The 20577-nt window shown below is 39.0% G+C and overlaps 1 protein-coding gene across 7 annotated transcripts in view; it reads right to left on the bottom strand.

Moving 5' to 3' along the window:
• Positions 1-20577, bottom strand: part of SMARCA2 (SWI/SNF related, matrix associated, actin dependent regulator of chromatin, subfamily a, member 2) — a 168009-nt gene that overhangs the window by 65237 nt on the left and 82195 nt on the right. For all 7 annotated transcript variants that reach the window (XM_063081477.1, XM_063081483.1, XM_063081479.1 and 4 more), the window contains exons 22-26: positions 18781-18827; positions 16137-16303; positions 10977-11140; positions 6019-6246; positions 2689-2766 (exon numbers count right to left, since the gene is read on the bottom strand). In XM_063081477.1, coding sequence (XP_062937547.1) covers positions 2689-2766; positions 6019-6246; positions 10977-11140; positions 16137-16303; positions 18781-18827 — 684 coding nt within the window. The remainder of the gene's footprint in view (positions 1-2688; positions 2767-6018; positions 6247-10976; positions 11141-16136; positions 16304-18780; positions 18828-20577) is intronic.

Genomic DNA, 20577 nt, shown 5'->3' with positions numbered 1-20577 from the left:
CGGTATGGAAGATAACTTTTTCTAAAGTCCCATTTTTACAAGAAGAAAGCAAGACAAATGTTTAAAAGAAAGGTTTTATTTTAAAGAGACTATCGTGTGTTAACTACAGTGTCTATAATATAAAATCAAATAATGAGTTTGTATTAATTTTATAGAGAACTAATACTTTTATAATAACGGATAAAGCGTTTAAATATTTGAAATCCAAAGACATTCTAGCGCGCATTCCATTCTTGTTTCTCATGCACTTTTTAATCGAGGTAGCTGGCAAGGATTCAAATTTTATTTCCTGCCCCCTGGTGGAGGTGTTAATGAATAGTGAATTGGCCAAAGGTGGCCAGCAGATTAGAATATTTTAAAAAACCAAACCAAACCAAAAATCTATATAATCCCCCAAATGGAAGCCAACCTTTAAGAAAAAGCAGAAAATTCACAGAATCAAAGTGCCTACAAATAAAGTGTTCCCTAACCAGTCTCACCTGTTACAAGCCTGTTCATCAAGTGGTAAAATTACCAAGTTACAAGAAGGCTGTGCCTCAAATTTCTTCTGAGGCTTTCAATTTCTACAGATACCCAGCCCAAAAGTAAGGAAGGAGGGGTACAGTGCTCTTTTTTCCCTTTATTTCAGGGCTGCTGATGGAATTCTCCATCTCTGGGCCTAATTTAATTTGTATAATAGCAGGAAACTTATTCTCTCCAGCATCTTGAGAGTATCTGAGGCTATAGCAGTGCTGAATTATTGCCAATCAGTGATCAGCCAGGGAAACTGAGGGCCTCTTGCCTCTGTGTTCCCCAATATTTGCATTTTAATAAGTTCCTCAAGGAGAGAGGATGTCTATTTGCAGTGTGTATCCTGAACCTCCCTAAAGAGACAATAATCTGTAAATGTGAACAACAGTATGAGTTAAGAAATTTAGATTTTATGAATGCCTTAGGTTGACTGTGCTAAGTCTTTCTTACTGCCATTTCTCTCCAAAATGGCTTTACCTGGGTAGGGTGATTCATGGGTGTGTGTATGTGGGGGTGGAGGGGTGTATGTGGGGGTGGAGGGTGTGTGTGTCTGTGTAACATATCCCAATATTCCAGGTTAGGAGTTCAGGAGTTATTCTCACAGCTATGAGTTTTCCTTAAAAAAATTAAATGTCTTTTATCATGAATCATTGTGTGGACACAATGTTCCCTAGACAAAAATCACAAGAAAAAAATAACATAAGCCTCCACACAGCTGGAGCTCATTCTCAAAGACTGTCTAGGCTAAAAGGCAGAGGCTGCAAACCCTGTGGGTCATATTTGGCTTATAGTCATGTTTCGTTTGGCCTGTGGTGTTTATATAATAATAATAAAAAACTGAATTTAGTTGCAGACATTTTGAAATCCAGAAATCACATAGAAAATCCTGGATTTCCAGCTTCTCTTGAAAATTTGTAATTTCTGGTTACATGGTCTTCCCAAGTCCACCTTGCAGCTTGGTCCCCCTTAGACAAAGCGAAAGCATCTCCAGTACACGCACCTATACACATGCTTCACTTGTGCAAGTGACTTATCTGAGACATGAGGGCATTCGGATTTGGGACCTCTGAGTTTAGGATTCTGCAATACATTTATTTGCTCTCTCCACAATCTGGCTAAACGTCTTTGATAAAGATCAACATGTTGAAGGGAAACCTCTTAACTTGACACATCCTGATCCATCCTGACATCTTCACAAAGCCTGAAATTTTGCGAATATCATCATCCATTCCATTCAATAAAGATTTATTAAGGAACTACCATGTGCCAGGAACTGTTCTGGTCATTGGAGATACAGAGGAAGACAAAAACAGCTATAGCAAATGCCTTAAGAACGCAGTAAATATCACTTCTTCATGCCTCTACAGAGCCTCCCTCACTAACCAAGGGGCTTGCTCCCCATGAACACTGCTGATAGCAGGACTCACACATAAATCAAATTCATTTCAGTAAGACTGCAGATGCTATGTATTATGAAACGTCAAGGTTGAAACCACGGACGTTAAGTCCTCAAATGCTAATGTTCTTTTATACTTACTTTGTACAAGTGAAATCCAACTGGTTTGATCTTTAAGTGAAGGCCATACCTTTATCCCCACCTTGAAAGTTCCTATTGGCTTAAGCAGGCTCTCTTCAACAATTAAAAGAGGCACACCTGCATTGTTTTAGTTGTTGTCCACCTGCTCCCCAAGGGAGCATATCTGCTTTGATCTAGTAACATCTAGGGCATAGCTGTAAACTCAAATGCCTACAGGAGCCAGGCAGGTTTCCTGAATGGCGCTAGCCTAGGATTAGAAACAAACCAAAAGCGGGGGGGTGTGCGGTAAGCTATAGACCACATGGCCAGTCCAGAGGGTGCAGCTGCTACTCAGCTCTGGCCAACTGTTTCCACTCAGAGATAGAGGCCTGGTATTGCCCGATCTCATTTTTCAAGAGAAGCCAGAAACCAGGATTCTTTTTATGTTGGCAACAAATGCAAAATTTAAAAAAATGCTGCGTGGGCCAAAGAAAATATGTCTGCAGGCTAAATCCAACCAGTTTGCAGCCTCTGAACTGAAAGAAAGGCACAGCCTTCACAAATGAAGTTCTGTCAGGGCATGCAAGCTCCAGACATACTGGTTAACAGAAAAAGAGGCAGAGGAATAAAGAATTTGTTTTCATGATTTTCTGCAACATTACCATAAAAAGATCAAATTCTTCTTCTCGTCGAGCAATCATTTGGTTCAGAGTCTCATCATCTGGTACTTCGTCTTCTTCCTGGGGTTTAAAAACAGGGTGATTGAATAGGCTTTAGGCAAGAGGCTGGACAGCTGGGGAGAGGTATAAACATGTAAGGTGCATCTGTCTGCAGAATAGAGAGGTCCCATTTCTCAAGCCAGAAAGAAAAGAGAAGGATCACTGGATTTCATACTTGCCATTATTACTTTGCAAGCTATTCAAACTATCCTCCCAGAGCAAAATCTGCTTAGGGAGGAAACGTGGTGCACTGTAAGAAATACTGGTTCTCCTGGGTGTGCATCTTGATTCTGTTACTTTTAAAACAAGTTACTTAACGTCTTCCTGCCTCAATGACTTCATCTGTAAAATGGGCATGACATCTACTTCACAGAGAGGTGTGAGATTTAAATAAGGAAATCCACATGAAAAAGTACCTAACATTAGTTCTTTTAATTCCATTGGCTGTATCCCAAATATAAATGCTTATGTTCAAAGCCTTACAAAAACATGAATGTGAAATTTTGTGACTAGGCACTGAACAATACCATAAAAATCATATATATATGCCAAATATATAGGCTTTAAGATATGTTTAATCAATGTATTTCAGTGGGCATGATTATTGCTAATTTTAGAGCTATGGCTGGGACAACTCAAAAGAGATCAATAACAAAAGACCCTCAAAACTATACTTAATTAAAATAATTTAAATGAAGTAGAGAAAGTAATTACATAAGGTCAAAGAATTTCCTCTTATATTGTATTGAACAAAGGCACATTATCTCTCTGCTAATTCCTCAAAAACCAGCAGTTCTCAAAAAATGTTACTCTTTGACTTGCACACTTTTAAAAAATGATTCTAAAATCTGGGCATATTTTACAGGACTTATCTTCCAAAATTATTTTTAACATATGCTGAGTGGACTTCTTAAAAATCAAATGGAGAATTTCAGTATATCAGCAGAAGGAAGAGAGAGGAAAACACAGAACTTAAAACATCCAATTTCACAAATCTGTTCAAAACAAGGCAACTTGTTTTACAGAAAGTGTATGAGTGCACTAGCTAGCAGCTTGAATGAAATGACTTTTCAGTTTCCAAGATAATGCCTTACCCACTATAGGAACTTAATAAGTGTTAGAAATGAATGCAATCCAATCGAGTAAAAAACCTATGATTCAAGATCATAATTACTTCTCAAAAACTTTCTATTCTAGTTTACCTCCAGACTGATTAAAGTCAATTGTATAAATACTACATTTCATCTGACAAAGACACAGACTAGCTGGGAGTGGGCTCAGCCTTCACAGTAGGAAGTATCTGGTTAAGTCATTCCCTGGTGAACAGATGTCCTGCTCTGTCTCCCCTCTTCCTGGAACCACATGTCACCCTCTTATCACGTATGCAATGGAGGGCCTAGATGTCCCCATGCCCAAGATGAAAAGATTCTCCTGTTAAACTGACAAGAAGCCTGCCATGGTGATCTGACCTTCGTGAATCAAATAGCTGGGATCTGTGCAATAAATCCTCCTGGGTTCTTTGAGCCCTAGCACTTTGTGGCTTGTCCACCGTGGTGATGGCAGCCTATGCTGCCTGGAATACTCAAGACCAGAGCCCTTGACTACAGTCTATCAGTGTCCCCAGGTGTCTTCTCATCAAGACATAGGCCATCCAGGAAATGGTAACATTTGTCGGACACACTGATGGCCTGGGAGAGATGTAGACCCCAGCAAGGCTGCTCACAGCTAGAAGCAGGTGGGCATGGGATTTCCACTCTAGGCCCCATGTGGTGGCCCTTGGGCCTGGGAGAGATCAACATGTCCCTGCAGCTAGAAAGCTCCAGCCTTCCTTGCGTCCCATCTAAACCAGGTCAGAAACTATTTTCACAAGGCCTACACAAAATAAGCAAAAATGCAGTGGAGACTATTGCCTGGGTGTCAGTGCTGCCCACAGCTGCTTTGTGACAGTATGTTTCATTCACCACATTGTTTTTCGTAAATGTCCAAGTGTGTGAACAGCAACAAAAACATCACCTGACAACCTGACTCTAAATCTGTCTCAGATATTCAATTTCAAGAGTCAGAAATGGTGACTCATTCGAGATTAAAAATTTTTAAATGTGTATAGAGGTGTGAGTGGGCATTCTTATGTATTTTTCATCATTTTCATGAAACCCAATGGATAACTAATCAAATATATAAGGCTGACAAATTAGGCATAATACATAAGTACTCTTCAATTTGCAAAAGGATTCATTTCAGCAATCCTCTAAATATCAAGCTTTACTTCACATTTAGGTTCACTCAGAAAAAAAGTATATAAGACTTTTTAAAAAGAATTTGATTTATAATTGGAAAGATTTCAAAAATACATATCCTATTTCAGGCAAAATCAAACAATATCTCATATATGCAATAAAAATAGTATTACATTCTAATATGTAAACTTACTCTTTAATTTGTAAGTAGGGACACACAAAACCAAATTCGTCCATCATCAGCCAGTTTTATGGTAAGAACTGGTGCTGGTATTTTGTGTTTTCTAGACTGTATAAATATGTTTTTAAATTTATTTCATATCCATTTTGGGATGAATAGTATAAAATTACTAAAATTGGCAATCTAAAAAAATACAAATGACAACCCATGGATTCCCTAAAAGAAACATAGTCAATGTATTCTTTGTACAATCTCGACAAATAAAAAGAGAATTTTTAACCAGTATTTTTCTCAGCCTTTGGTCAACTCTTAAAAATCTGAAGTGGGGTTAAAGTCACACTTTCCAAGTGCAAGTACAGCTAAATGAGCCAAAGACAGCTGCGAAGCCTTGTCCTACAAACACATTGAAGTGCTGTGGCCCCTGACCAAAAGACAGCAGAGACAGAGGGCTGGGAATGGAAGAAAGAAAAGGCAAGGAGGGACCGACCGTCCCAGAGACAAGACCATCTGTCTTGTCTCATCTGGCTGATTTTGTCACTGCGAGTCCTCCCTGCAGTTTTGCAACTGCCCAACAGAAGGCAGCATTTACAATAAAGCATGGGTGGTACCTCCCTGGGAGGAGTGACCTAAACACCCATAGGCCAAGCCTTGCGGTCCCTCTAGCCACAGCTTTTAAGACACTCATCTGGATAACTTTCAGAGGCTTTCTGTGCTTGGGATATAAGATAGCCGCTAATTTATTCATTCTAATTAATGCCAGCCCAGGAAAGTCTTGAAGGGACAAAGGGGTTATTCTTAATCCTTCCAAGACAAAAGGTCACTGTTTGATTTCCTAAGTGTGGCTTTCTGGAGTACCTCATTTTCCTCTTCATGCTCCAGTATGGCCTGCAGAAATGCCCTCCGCTCGTGGCTCGAAGACTTCTGATCAAACATGCCCGCCTGGATAACTTTCTGATCCACATTCAGCTTGTATTTTGCAGCTGCGAGAATCTTCTCCTCCACGCTGTTCACAGTGCAGAGTCTCAGCACCCGGACCTCGTTCTGTTGACCGATGCGGTGAGCTCGGTCTTGTGCCTGCAGATCCTGTTTGAGAGAACACCACGCTGTGAGGACCGACAAGCCTGGATTAGCCTGGCAAACAAGTCCTTAGCCAAGAGGGACACATGGCAGGGTTACTGAACCCACCTTTACTAAGGTAAGATTTTGCTTACATTTTAAAAACACACAAGCTACCTTTGAAAAAATTCCAGTTCTCTCCTGGTTGAGGAAACCTGGGTTTAAATTAACCAAGCCAACTGAAATACATTTCAGGTTTTCAAATCCAGGTCTCAAAATACTTTTAGCTGTCCCTCGGTTCACGTTCAGAATTAGGCCCTAACTGAAAAATTATATGAGGGTACATCTAATGTCAGAATTATGATTTAGATATTACCTACGACCAACCTTAAGTTGCAAGAAACACCTTCCTGTTGGTATGAGGTGTTAAAGATGATTTTTAAAATATCATTGGGTTATACATACATGCTTTATACATACATACATTACACATGTAGTGAATGCTCAGAGAGCCAATTTCCTGGGACCTAACTCTATCAAAGACTCAGTCTTCTGTTTATGAAATGAGAACAATTGCTAGTGTGGTAGTAAGCTGATGAACTTTGGGGGATAGAAATTTGACACTGTATATCAAAAATGTTGAAATTGGGTGTGACTCTGACTCAGAAATTTCACTTTGGGAAATTTATCCTAAACAACTAATCATGGATATGCACAAAGATTTAGGAATAAGGATGTACCTTCTTAGCATTATTTATTATATATAATGGCTTTTTTAAAAAAATGTAGAAGTAAACATTCAATAATAACCAATTGGTTAAATAAATTATAGTACTCTACTGTATGTACATACCAACATAGTCTCATAAAAATTAAATTGTAGGAGATTTAATAACACAAAGCTATAATAAGTGTGACTACATGTTATAAATGAGTATGTACATTATGATCTTATATTTGTATATTTATCTATAACGAGAAAAAGGTGGGAAGGACAAATTCCAACATGCCAGTAATGTTTATATCTCCAGGTAACAAGATTATAGGTGTTATTTAATTTTTTTCATTTTGCTTACATGTGTTTTAACAATTTTCTCTACCATTATTAGATTACTTATGTTACTCTTATAATAAGAAAGGGGCTTTAATGAACTCTTTAAATAAAAACCTTCATAAACCTATGAAGTAGAGTTACCTAATTTTACAGCTACACAATAAAAACTTCCTGGCACACCACTTTCATTCATGTGGTTCAGGGGATGGTATCTGGGCCAATGCTAATTAGTTTACACGTGTCCCCATTAGACTGTAGGGTATACATTTTTAGGGCAAAGGTCTGTTCCCCATATCCTGCATTCGTAGCACCATATTTTACACAGAGCTCAATAGCTGTAAGCCTGTCCTCTTGACCAGATGAGTTTCCTGGTCACCTGTGTAGCACAAGGGGGCAGCAGGAAAACGTCTGCCCAGGAGATTTGTGTTTGCTGCAGGGACCTTTAAAATTAAAAGATTTTTCTCAGAAGGTATTTGAATAAGTTAATATAATAGTGCTGAACCATGAACATGGCTGGGTCCCATCCAAATTAGATTATTTTCTAAGGAGGAGAATGTGAGGTATACAATTAAAATCCAAAGTGGGGGGGTTTAGGGAAAACACCCCCAAACTTCCTTTTCAAGACCTTAGTTCAATTATCTTTCAACCCATCTTCACCAGAACAGTTAAGCAGCAGCCGAGACGACAAGCTCTGTGTCATTACCTCTTCATGAACAAGAGTCAACAAACTTTCTGTAATGGGCCCAATAGTAAATACAGGTCGTCTGGACTAGGAGCAAACATTGGGTAACTGTTCTCACCCAAAGGCTGATATTGTTCTTTCCCCCCCCCTCTTTTATATTTATACCTAAAGATGTGAAAACCGTTCTTCACTTGCAGATTGTACAAAAACATGTAGCAGACCATCTTGCCCAGTATCCCAGACCTCTGCTGACCCCTGTCCCAGAAGAAGCTGGTAAAACCGCAAACATACTAAAATGCAGATGGCAGCTGATATACTCGTTGAGAAAGAAGAGGACGGAGACAACATACAATCAGGGTGATACGTTCTGGAATCCTTGGTGACTTGTTGCAGTTAGTTTTGTTTGGTGATAGGAACAGTAGTGTATGTTTGTGTGTTTATGGTTATCCATCTGTTTGGAAAGTGCCAAGACTTAGTATTTCTGGGCTGCAGAAGTTTATGAAATGTGAGCCTTTAAGTCCCTAAACCAAAAAGCGGGGACAAAAGACTATTGTGACAAAGAAATAAGTGCTGTAATTATTGGATGGATTATTCAAGACTTCTGAGGTGGTCTCAAACTTCATCACACTGATTTGGGTGTGATAATACTTGAAGACAAGAGCCTGGCCTGAGATGAGGGCCTCTCAGGTAACTTTGTGGTTACCATTCTGTAATAACGCAGCTCCAGCTCTATGGTTTGAAAATACAAGTATCAACCCATGTTTCCATTCAACAGTTTGAAAATTAGAGTCTTGGTAATCCTGAGGGATTTCATTGCTAATTCCACATTTGTGAGTTCTATCTTTGCTTCTAGGTAGGGCCTTCAACTAGCAACTTTAAGGCCTTTACGTTCAATCTGTCAGCCTAAGTCATATAAACCCCCTATTTCATCTATCTGCCTTCATTTTGATTCAGTGTGACAGAGAATATTTACAAAAAGTTTTCTTCAATGCTTGCTGAATCCAACATGGTACAAAGAGCTCTATATCTTTCATTTTGGGGCTATGCATATATATGCAGGGGTGCAGGGTAGATAGACCTCGAACCCAGGATTCAAACCCAAACCCAGACAGACATAGGCTGAATCCTGGCTGTGTACCCCTGAGCAAACTAGTGTTGACTGGTTTCCTCATGTGTCACATATTTTGAGGATTACCTGAAGTATGCAAAGTGCCTAACAGCATCTGATAGAGTGGCTTAATAAAAGTTAGTTCCCTTAACCTTTTAAATGAAAACTCAGTACTTGTCTATATCACTCTAAGGTCACTGATTTCTGAAAATGAAAAAAAGGTTTGCCCAAACTAATGGTCATGTTTAAGTGACAGATATGAAAAATCTGCACAGCCACTTACCAAATCAGGTGGAAGTGAATCAGCCTATGGCAGATATTAATACTTGCAGAGGTATATGGCCCATGTGAGGAACTTATGGTAAATTAGACCAGAGGAAATTTGGGGTGTATGTTTTGTTGCCAAAATTTTAGTTCACTATAGTTAAGAGGCAACTTTGTTCAGTAGCAACTGGTCACAAAAGTTGTACCCACAAAGTTTTTAATGGAGCTAGAAAGGGGAAAGAAAGAAAGAAAGAGGTAGGGAGGGACAGGGGAAGAGAAAGGGAGATTGAGGGGGTGAGAGGGACAGAGGGAGGGAGGGTGGGGGAGAGAGAGAGAGAAACATACAAACATAGATGTCCCATCCTTTGCCATGGTGTGATGGTTAATTTTAGGTGTCAACTTGGCTACATTAAGGAATACATAGAAACCTGGTAAAGCATTATTTTGGGGTGTGTTTATGAGGATGTTTCCAGAAGAGATTAGCAAGTGAGCCTGATTAGATAGAGTGGGAAAGACCTATCCTCAATATGCGCGGGTACTGTCCAATCCCCTAGAGGACCGGAGAGAACAAAAACAAAGGAAAAGCACCTAGACTCACGAAATAAGAAAATCGGGAGTGGAGTGGTAGGAAATGGGAAGCAGACATGCATACTTTTTAAAAGCTCCCTTATAATTCTAATGCACCCCTGAACTCTATTTTCTGCCAAAAACAATGGCTCTAAGCCTTTTCCACTCAATCTTCACAACCACCCTGTGAGATAGTCTGACTGTAAGAAAACAGGTTTGGTGAGGAGCCCAGGTTCAGCTGATGTAGACAGAATTAGATTCAAATGTGAAAGCTGCAGTTTTCCTTTTTTACTGTTTTGAATTCAACATTTGTTCCAATATGAACTAAATCCTGACGAATGCCATTCTACCCAGTATTTTAGAGGCAGGTGCATCACCTCCCAGACTAATTCAGAAAAACAGTTCCCCATTCAATCTTTTCTTTTTTTTTTTTTTAAATCATCAGAGTACTCTTTTAAAAGGGTAACTCTAAGCTTACCTGGCTAAAATAACTTACAGTAATAGATGCTTGATAGAATATTTTTTGATGATGATTTTAAACAAAACACACATAATAAAAGGTTAACAATCATATACTAACTGTTTGGCTTTGGGAAGTTACTTAGCCTGCCTAGGACTTTCTTTGACTGTAAAGATGCAAACAGTCATATTAACTACTTCACAGAGTTGTTGTGAAAACTGAAAGAAACAATGCACATGAAGAGGTTGGCACAGAGTGAGGGTCCTGTAAATGTTAATTGCTGTTGCTTTGTACCATTTTGGAACATTTTTGCTTTATCCTTCATGAAATGTACTTTGCTCAATGGCAATCCTAGGAGATGAGATTATGACTGAGTTTTACAACAATTGAGTTTTTTTTACCCCAAACCTGAGCTCTTCAAAGGTATGTGTGGGACATCTGAATATCCATGCTTCGAGGGAGGTAAGAAAGCAGCCATAATAATTGGCTGAGCTCTTTCTCCCTTGGAGAAATGGCCCACTTGTTTAGAAGTTTGCTCTGTCCTATAGATGTGAATGATGAGCCATAATCTTTTAGTTCCTCTCCAGAGGGAGGCCTGGGCACCTGAGTCAGACATGCAGACCTGATGAGGATTCCAGTCGCTGTCAAAGATGACCACTGTATCAGCTGCCTGAAGATTTAAACCCAGGCCTCCAGCTCTCGTGCTTAACAAGAAAATGAAATACTGGGACCCAGGTTCATTGAATTTCTTCAGCAAAGCAGCACGGTCTTCAGACTTGGTAGTGCCTGCAGGGGTAACAAAAATAAATTTGCCAATTAACTGCTGCCTGAAAATGGCACAGAACGAGACAGAAAGGCCTGCTTCCCAGAGAAATACACCCAGACTCTTCTTAACATTGGTTAGGTAAGCCTCAGGATTTTTGTACTTTTGAAAGGAACTTTGGACATTTTAAAAAGAGAGAGAGGGAGAGAAAGAGTTTAAACATTTCTGACTGAACTCCATTGCAACTTTACAAACTCTGCAACATTCTTACTCTAACCTAAAATTTAATGAAAACATTATCTGGATTTACTTCTTGCTTTAAAACACCAAATAATTTTTAAACGCACCCACATACACACATGTGCATGACTAAAACTATTATAATGGCTTAAAGCAATTTAGCCAATAGCCATTAGAGTGAGTACTTACTTATGCCAAGAGAATGGAAACAAAAGAAAAGTTGATTTCTACTACTTTGTCTTTTGAATTGCTACTGAGTATGCTCTGGCTGGTAAAAACATAAAATGTGAATGAAATATTTTTATCTTTATTAGCAACATTTGAAGCTACAACGATCTAAAAACAATGTAAGGAATCCCTTAGTCTATTTCTCACATCAACATTCTGCTCTGTTGAGTTCAAAGGATGCTAAAGTCAATCAAACGAGCAGCATGTTATATGCCTGGGGGTGGCTCACCCCATGGTATCTGAGGAGGCTCCCAAACAATGACTAAACAGAGAATCCCAAGCCCCAGTGCAATGCTCACTGTGGGGACACACTCCAGTACATACTATGCATTCGTAAGGTATTTTACCAGGTCATTTTATAAAATGCATTGTGGAAGAGAAAAAACAAACAAACAAAAAAACCCACCCATATCCCATTTGTACATATTTCACCAGAGAAATATATATGCTGAGTTTTGAAAAAGGCTTTATTTAGGCTGTTGGGAAATGTGTATGCATGCTACATGATAGTCCCTGACTGATGCAGTACAAATATTATTTCTACATGTTCTTTTTTAAGGATGAAAATATACCAGCAATTTATTTCAGAGGATTAAAACATTTAAGTGACTATAGCTAATGGAATCTAGTTACTATGAGGGTCAAGTTCCCAAACATGAGATCTGTTTTTCACATCTAATAAAAATAACAAGGGCACTCCTGAGGAGGAAAAAAAAAAAAAAAAATCAATTCCCTGCATACGGCAATTGGGGATTAGGAACTAGGGGTTTTGGAGACTCTCCTCATTTAATGAAGCAACATTCTTTAGACTCATTTTACTTTCTAAATTAGATTTCGAGTTTAGGGAACTGGCCAAATCCTGCCACAATGAATTGTACGAATTTGGATTTGGGGAGAGGGGCACTAAATATGCTCTCAGTGAGGTTTCAAATGTGGAACTCTGTTTTGTTTTCAGAATTGGCTTTCTGAGATCACAGGGAACTAATTGCTCATGATGCTAATAGAAGACATGTTCTGTTTTGCCATGAAGTCCTCTCTATATTGTCTTTCCATTTGTAATAATTCTGTAGAAAATTATTCACATGGACTAATGGTTCACATATTTATCCTCTGCCTTAAACTGAAATAAAAGCCACAGAAACTGAAATATCCTTCTAAAACAGGGAAAGACGGGGCTCCTGGAGATAATGACCCCTGTTTTCTGACAGTAGGGTACAAAAGCTGTGCATCTATGATCTTATGTACCCCGAGGGTAGAAGTTCAACAGTTTGGATCAACTGAAAAACAATCAGTTAATGATCACATGCATTAAGATATAAATAAAACTAATTAGGGGATATGCCTGCATATGATGAAATAACCCTACATGTAAAATAAAGCACTGAAAAACAAAAGGGATATCAAAATTATTTGGTCAAAGAAGTTTTCAGGCCATATGCCAGACACTTCAAGCAAACAGACTGACCATATAACTGGTGTGTATTTAAAAGTTCATGTAAAGATTCGTATTATCTTTTAATTCTAATTTTTTACGAACTTTTTGAAGTACCCTCATAGCTGGGACCTTGACAAATTATAAAAACGAACAAACAAAATAGATTAAATCACTTTACATGCAAAGCTACAGAATTTCTTATTACAAGGTTCAGAATTTGCCAGACTACCATTTCCATTAGGCAAAGTTTCCTAAGTCAAGATGTGTGCTGATGATCAGCAATCTTTTCAATATTGCTCAGGGAGATTCAAACTACCATGTTAGAGTTTATCCAAGGCAAACGCTCCTTGCAGGTGGCACAGCACTTCATGTGCTCAGTACTAGCATCAGTTTCACGGTCTTTTAGACTTTGATGTAGAACATATCCAATTATAAGAATACAATTAATAGCAAGGGTGATTGTGTTGAAAATTACAGAATTTGCCAGAAGGAACATACTGCCAGACTTTCATGATTACTAATTTTAATTTAGTTTCAGCTCTTTTGGAAAATTTTCTCTTCTGAAATGAAACCACCACTTGCTCTCACTCAAAAATCATTTCCAGTGAAAACAAAACCTATCATGTATAGTAGCTAAATCTATTCATGCAACCATAATCTTTGCAGAAAAAATCTGCTGAGCTTTCATCAAGTAATTTTTTCCTTGAAGTCAAAAATCTGAGACATCAAGATTCAGCAATGAAAATCTTAAGTCATTTGGACAACTGGGTGTTGGGGTGTGGGTGGAGGGTGGTGCATTTGGAAGAGTGTGTACTAATTTATCCATGTGGACGCTGATTGCTTGTCCATTGATTCTCTCCACCCCCAAAATACATGGCTGCTGTTTCCTGAGGAATGAAACCTGTACAGCCCTCTCAATTCCATATGTCACACTTACCACACTTGCTTACTTTTCAGCCTAACGGTAAGTTCTCTGACAGCAGGAACAGTGAGCTGCTCATTCATCTTGCACAGGTTGAGCATCCCTAATCTGAAAATCTGAAATCCGAAATGCTCCAAAATCCAAAGCTGTTTGAGTACCAACATGATGCTCAAAGGAAGTGCTCATTGGAGCATTTTGGATTTTGAGTTATGGATGCTCAACCAGTCTGTATTCTACAAATATTTCAAAATCCAAAAATATCTAAAATTCGTAACCATTTCCAAGCATTTTGGATGAGGGGTACTCGATCTCTATTTCTAGTGCCTGGTCATTTTCAATTAACCAATTAAAAATTTTTGAATAAGTATGAAATCGTTCTTAAAATGCTGTTGCTAGAGAAGCAGACTGTATTTTCAGAGATGGGGTATATTTCGCTGGGTCTGCTAAAACTGAGCTAATTTGGAATCAGAGAAATTCAAGTTAGAGCCTGGTTTCACCATTTACCTTTGTTTTCTCATCTGTTAAATGGGGATTCTAACAGCAATTTGGTAAACAGGGATTACAGTACCTTATTTGTTGAGGAAATTAAATCAATGATGCACACAGAGTGCTTTGGCTCCAATCCCACAGGTAGTAGATGCTCCATAAATGTTAGGTGTTATGACTATTTTTATTAATAACAGTAGGGACAGCAACCAACAGACTATTAAAGAGATTCTCTCAGACTGGCAAGAAACCATCAGAAAGATCTGTTTCAAGGAAATCACTTCTTGCCAGTTTCACAGATTCAGATATTCTAAGGCTGCAGTCCTCAGAGGGCTGAGACTCAAAATAAAATGCCACAAAGTAACAAACAGTAGTTATGGAGGATACCTGTGGGGGGCTGTAAATCTAGGGGAGAGTAAAGCCCAGTGTCCCTCCCCTGAGCAGCAGTTAAAGGAAGGTTTATCTTTTGAAGGAAGAGTACTGAATTTTCCCCTCACAGGGAGGGAGTGATCTGGTCAAAGGAGAAGAGACAACACAGGAGATTTACCAAAAGAGACAGAATGGATAATATAATTGTACCTGTGAAATCAAAACGAATGTTTACTTAACCATTCATTGGTTTTCAGTGACTTTGGAGGGGAGACGTAAAAGGGTTTTAAGTAATCAAGTCTGTCAGATGATTAATTTACTTAAAAATGCATAATACCCTAAAAGGCAGACAATAAAGAGAATTCACCTAAAAACTCAAGTAAGAAAACATGGCCAGTCTGAATCTGGTATATATCCAATTACATTTAATTAATGGCAAGAGGGGGAGAAAATGTTGGATTGAAAATACAACAAAGACCTTTAAGGCCATAAACTTAAAATTTCCCATTTAATAATAATATTAGCATGGCATCAAATAAAACTGGCAGTCGGACTGTACTTTTGTACCCAGGGACTAAACAGCATCCTGGCTGGCAATGCGCTCTAATTGCTACTCACTACTCTTTGGATGTGTTATTCCCTGCCATAGTACAAAAACTTTGGTATCTTTAATCTCTAAAATACTATGGCTGGTACCCAATTTATAAAGTAATTTAGGGAACATCCTTAATTTCATACTTTCTTCCACTCATGTTTGCTCACTAAATTTTTAAGACATGGTATTTAAATTTTACTCTTAAAGTCAGGCAAATATTTTACATAGTTTGCAAAATCCAGGAAACAAATCACATCTGTTAACAATGCATCATATAGATATGTTCTATTTAGAAAAATAAAGAACTTTCCTGATAATTAAATATGATCTTAATGAACTATTATACTGTTACTGAAGAGAGAGGACATAGCCTTTATCCCCTTAAATTATGCCTCATCAGAAAAAGTTAAAGGCTTGTCAATATATTCTATATGGTGCATAGGTAACAGTCAATCCTAAGAGCAAGGAGAGTTTTAAAATTCTAGGTTAGTTTAATTATGGTCCTCATAAGTGACTCTAAATTCATTTGTGTTAGTTTGCATGTGGAATATAAAGCTGTGCAAATGACATCAATCTATTTAAAGCTTGAGGGTGAAAAAACTGCTGTCTAGAAAAACTACACCCCACCCTGCTAGTCAATTCTTCAGTATTAGCCCTCCTTTTCCACTGAGATTGGATGTAAGTGCCCATTATCCCTTCATTTCCAGGAGCATGGCTTCTGAGCCTAAAACCTTCCTCGCTTACCATCAAGGCGCAGGTAAAGGAAGTTCCGAAAAGCAAAGTAGTCCTCCATGATGGTCATGAGAGATGTCATCTGGCAGAAAAGCAGCACTCGGTGATTAGTCGCTCTCAATTTTGGCAGAATACGATCAAGTAGCTCAAACTTTCCTGAGGCCCGATACAGCTCAGCCCTGAACCCAAAAATGCAAAACAAGAAGACAGTATTACTGCTGTCTTCTCGAGGGATCCAGTATTGCTTTGCTTTTTATATAGTGCCTTGTACATAGTAAACATTCAATAAGCAACTGTGGAATGAATGAATGAATAACTGGATGAATATCAACTGTAAGCAATGAGAGTATTTAGTGGAAAAAGAAAATATATTCCTACCAAACCCATAGAGTGCGTTGTATATACTAGGAATGACAACAGGTTCTAGAAAGAAAAGTAAGCCCTTTAACATTCTTAATACCTTGTCTCACACACACACAAACACATATGCATGTGAATATGTTGTATTCCTTTAAGTCCCTACTTATTAAGTATATACTATCATCAATTTATGGCACTTAAGATTCATTTAAATACTTGTTGAGCAACTACTATGTACCAAGCACGATGCTAGGTATGTGTATAGTGATAAGCAAAATAGAATCTCTACCTTCAAAATGGATAAATGCAACTTGTGATAAGTACTGTGAGGAAAAATAGCAAGTTCCAATGAGAGAATTCATAGCAACACATGACACCTTTTTTTGGTTAGAGCAAACTTTGGCCTTGGCCCATCACCTGTTTTTTTTTTTTTTTTTTTTTGACCAGTAAGGGGATCGCAACCCTTGGCACCGTGTTGTCTGCACCACGCTCAGCCAGTGAATGCACCGGCCATCCCTATATAGGATCTGAACCCGCGGTCTTGGCGCTGCCAGCACCGCACTCTCTTGAGTGAGCCACAGGGCTGGCCCCCATTGCCTGTTTTTATAAATAAAGTTTTATCGAAACACAGCCATACTCACTCATTTCTGTTTTGTCCATGGTTGCTTTCATGCTACAGAAGCAGGATTGAGTATATGTGACAGAAACTTTATGGCCCATAGAGATAAAAATATTTACAATCTGGCCTTATCAGAACAAGTTTTCCAACTGCTGTTTTAGAGTGTTGTTAGAGGTGACCTCTCTGGAGAGAACATTCTAGCTAAAACCTGAAATAATGAGTAAGAAGGTATGCAGCTGAAGAATGAGGACATGGGGGTAGAGAGGAAGAGATTGCAGGGAGAGGAAAGAGCATGTGCAAAGGCCTTGAGGAGTAAAGGAGCCTGGCGAGTCTGAGAAATTGGAAGAAAAATGGTGAGTATGGCTTAAACATAAGTGAGGGGAGAATACTGGGAGATGAGAACAGAGAGCTGGAGGGTAAATATGGGAATACACACCACAGGGCTCTGTCAGCTACACTGAATATTGTAGTGTTCAGTGCAGTGAAAAGCCATTGATGGGTTTTCAACAGGGGAGTGATGTGACCTGGTGTATGTACCTTTTTACAAGATCACCATGGACACTGTGTAAGAACGGATGGGGGTGGGACAGAAGTCCTGGCTTACTGTAGCAGGGCAAGTCAAAAATACGATGATAGTGTGAGATGGAGAAGACGCCGTGACATGAAGAAAGGCTAAAATAGGGCCTTTTCCCCCCACAATAAGCCACTTTTTTCTTTTATCAATAGGGTTGTGTTACTATTAAAACTTAATTTTAGGGTTAATATTGTTTGAAAAACTTACCAGTGCAGTCTATAACACTGAAATGTATCAATTGGCAGTGGATTTTATGGTAAGGTATATGCTGTTTTTAACAGACATATGTTCAAATGTGTGTCTTCCCAAAGTCCATCTCTGCTCTGAGAATTGTCCTTGAGGACCCCTCTGTAGCCTTGTTTTCACCATGTGACCCTGGCCAGTTGATGGGAACAGGAGTGATCCAGAGTAAAGAAAGGCATGGAGAGGTAGGGAGAGCTTCGTGGCACTGCTTCTGGATAGGTTCCAGTTCCTGGTTCTTAGCCCAGTGACACTGTCTGCCCATGGGATCCAAGAACAACCCCTTCTCCTAATAATGAATTTTCTGGTGCAATACAAGCGAGGCTTTCCATTAACACAATGCTCCTTTTTTTTTTTTTTTTTTGTGATTGCAAGATCTGATTCTCTTCAATGTCCAATGCTAACCAAAAAACCGTTTCTCATACAGACCATACTTTTACAAATCACAGTAAAATCATACACACTTATAGCAGATGACACATTTTCTCTCATGCACATCATTGTTAAATATCAACATGAAATTTGATAAGATAAATTCTCTTCAAGCCCAAGCTACACTTTTGGTTATAACTTATAGCCCTTTGAAGCTTCAACAACATTTTTAGGACACTAGGATACTATTAAATGAGATCTATGTCTTTCAGTAGCCACTTGCTCAAGGCAAGCAGCAATTTATGTCAGTAAAATAAAAAGAGATTGCTGATATCATTTTGGTCAATGACTTCTCTACCTCCACTGAGGAACAAGGAGGTCTGAGGAGGCTGGCAGTGCATATTTGCATGACAGGAAGCATCACAGAGAGGAGGAGTTTAGGTAGGAACAATGACACTATTTTTTGGAAAAAAAAAAATTTTAAGATTTACCCATTGATGACCCCATTCGAATAGCCCAGGTGTTCAGCAAAGGACTCCTTGGGGGGGAAAAAATGAGAAGAAAGCAATTAAAAAAAATAATTATTAATGATTCCTCTTTTACTTAGATCATCCTATTTATTTCTAGAGTATAGCTAAATAAAATAAATGAAAAAAGCAAATACTCATTATAGAATGAACCAGAAACTCAGTGTCTTTGAGTTCAGACTTTTGTTCCTCCAGAAATGCACCCTGTGAGTCTCTTTAAATCTCTAGACTCTCGAACTCAGATGACAGGGTTAGGTCACTCATGGAACAGTGACTGAGCATGCACTGGCCCAACGCTGTGCCAGGAGCTATTTCTGGGGATCCACCCTCCAGGAGCTCAGAGTCTAGACTACAGGAAGAACTCAATACATGCAAATCAGGATTAATATGTAAACATAAATATATTACAAAAATATGTAGCAATAAAAACAATGACAATTATATAACATATTGTAATTCTTAGCTGAGTGAAATCTAACATCCCTTCCCTACCGCGCTTTTTTCTATTATAAATAAGGCCCTAAATGTCCACCACCCCCAGATATCCCACCCTGCACTTTGAGAATAGATAACTTAATCACATAATTCCCTCCTTACTGACTCACAGGAAGGAGTGATCTCCATGTGATCTGGACCATCTGGGGGGACGGAGAGCAAGTCTCACCTTCACATTAGCCACCAGCCGTCTCCCTTCTCTGCTTCCCCTCCCCCCCTGGTCACTGTAGCTTTTCCCCCAAGGGGACCAGATCTTTCTTTGGGGGTTCTATCAAATATGATCATCAATTCATGGTTGGCTCCAACCCCTCAGAGCATTACCCTGTGGCAAAATTAACACTGATGGGCAATAACCAAAACCCCCACTCCAGTTCCTAGAACCTAGAACACTCTCCACAGGAAGCCATTCCTTACTAGATTTTTAGGTTCCGTCCCTGTCTCCCAGCAGGGCTGTAAAAACCAAAGAGATGGTATGTGTCAATGGACAGTGATAAGATTAGGTATCAGCATTTAAAAAGTACTGTCTTCATTTCTCTAGTCTGAAGGTCCCCAGGGAGGCAGTTTCGAGACTGGGCTTCTCATATGGTTTAGTATGAATAGAGGGGTGTGTGGCAGATGACACAAAACAGAGGTAATGCACATGCCACCTCTCATCCATAACTGTCAACAGATTCACCACTAACCGTGAGTCTCTCCTTTCTAGGATTAGGCTACTGAAAGTTTTTATATTAAAAAAAAGTTACAAATCAACCTGTCTTTCCACTGACTGCTACTTAAAGTGTAAATAATATGCAGGCATTAGAGGGCATGTTACTTAACGTCAGCCTGTTTTACAACCTTCCTCGCCCTCCATCCTTCCTTGGTACTCCAGATATAAGCTTGGGGGTGGAAAGCATCCTCTCCCCACCTTCCTGACATGGCCCAGTGGGTTTCAAAGGTTAATCTTTTTATGATAACCACAATGAAGTAAGATTGACCCTTAACTTTCATAATTTCTAAATCCCCCAAACCCTCTATAGATTAAACATCTTAAAATTGTTTTCAGGAAAAATGGGATAGTGGGGTGACAGGTTAACATGTCACAATCTCAATCATTTCATTATTAGACGTTTTTTCCCGCCCCACCCCCCACCCAACTTACACCCACCACGTTTTCAGTTTACAAGATGCTTCCTATGCTTATTACTTAAGAGCTGATCCTCCTGCCAGTTCTATAATCTATCATTACTGTCTGATCACAAATCAAGCACAGTACTGCTTGGAGAT

Source organism: Cynocephalus volans, chromosome 16 (genome assembly GCF_027409185.1).
Source record: "Cynocephalus volans isolate mCynVol1 chromosome 16, mCynVol1.pri, whole genome shotgun sequence".
NCBI classification, from domain to species: domain Eukaryota; kingdom Metazoa; phylum Chordata; class Mammalia; order Dermoptera; family Cynocephalidae; genus Cynocephalus; species Cynocephalus volans.
This window is presented reverse-complemented; position numbering and strand designations above follow the sequence as displayed.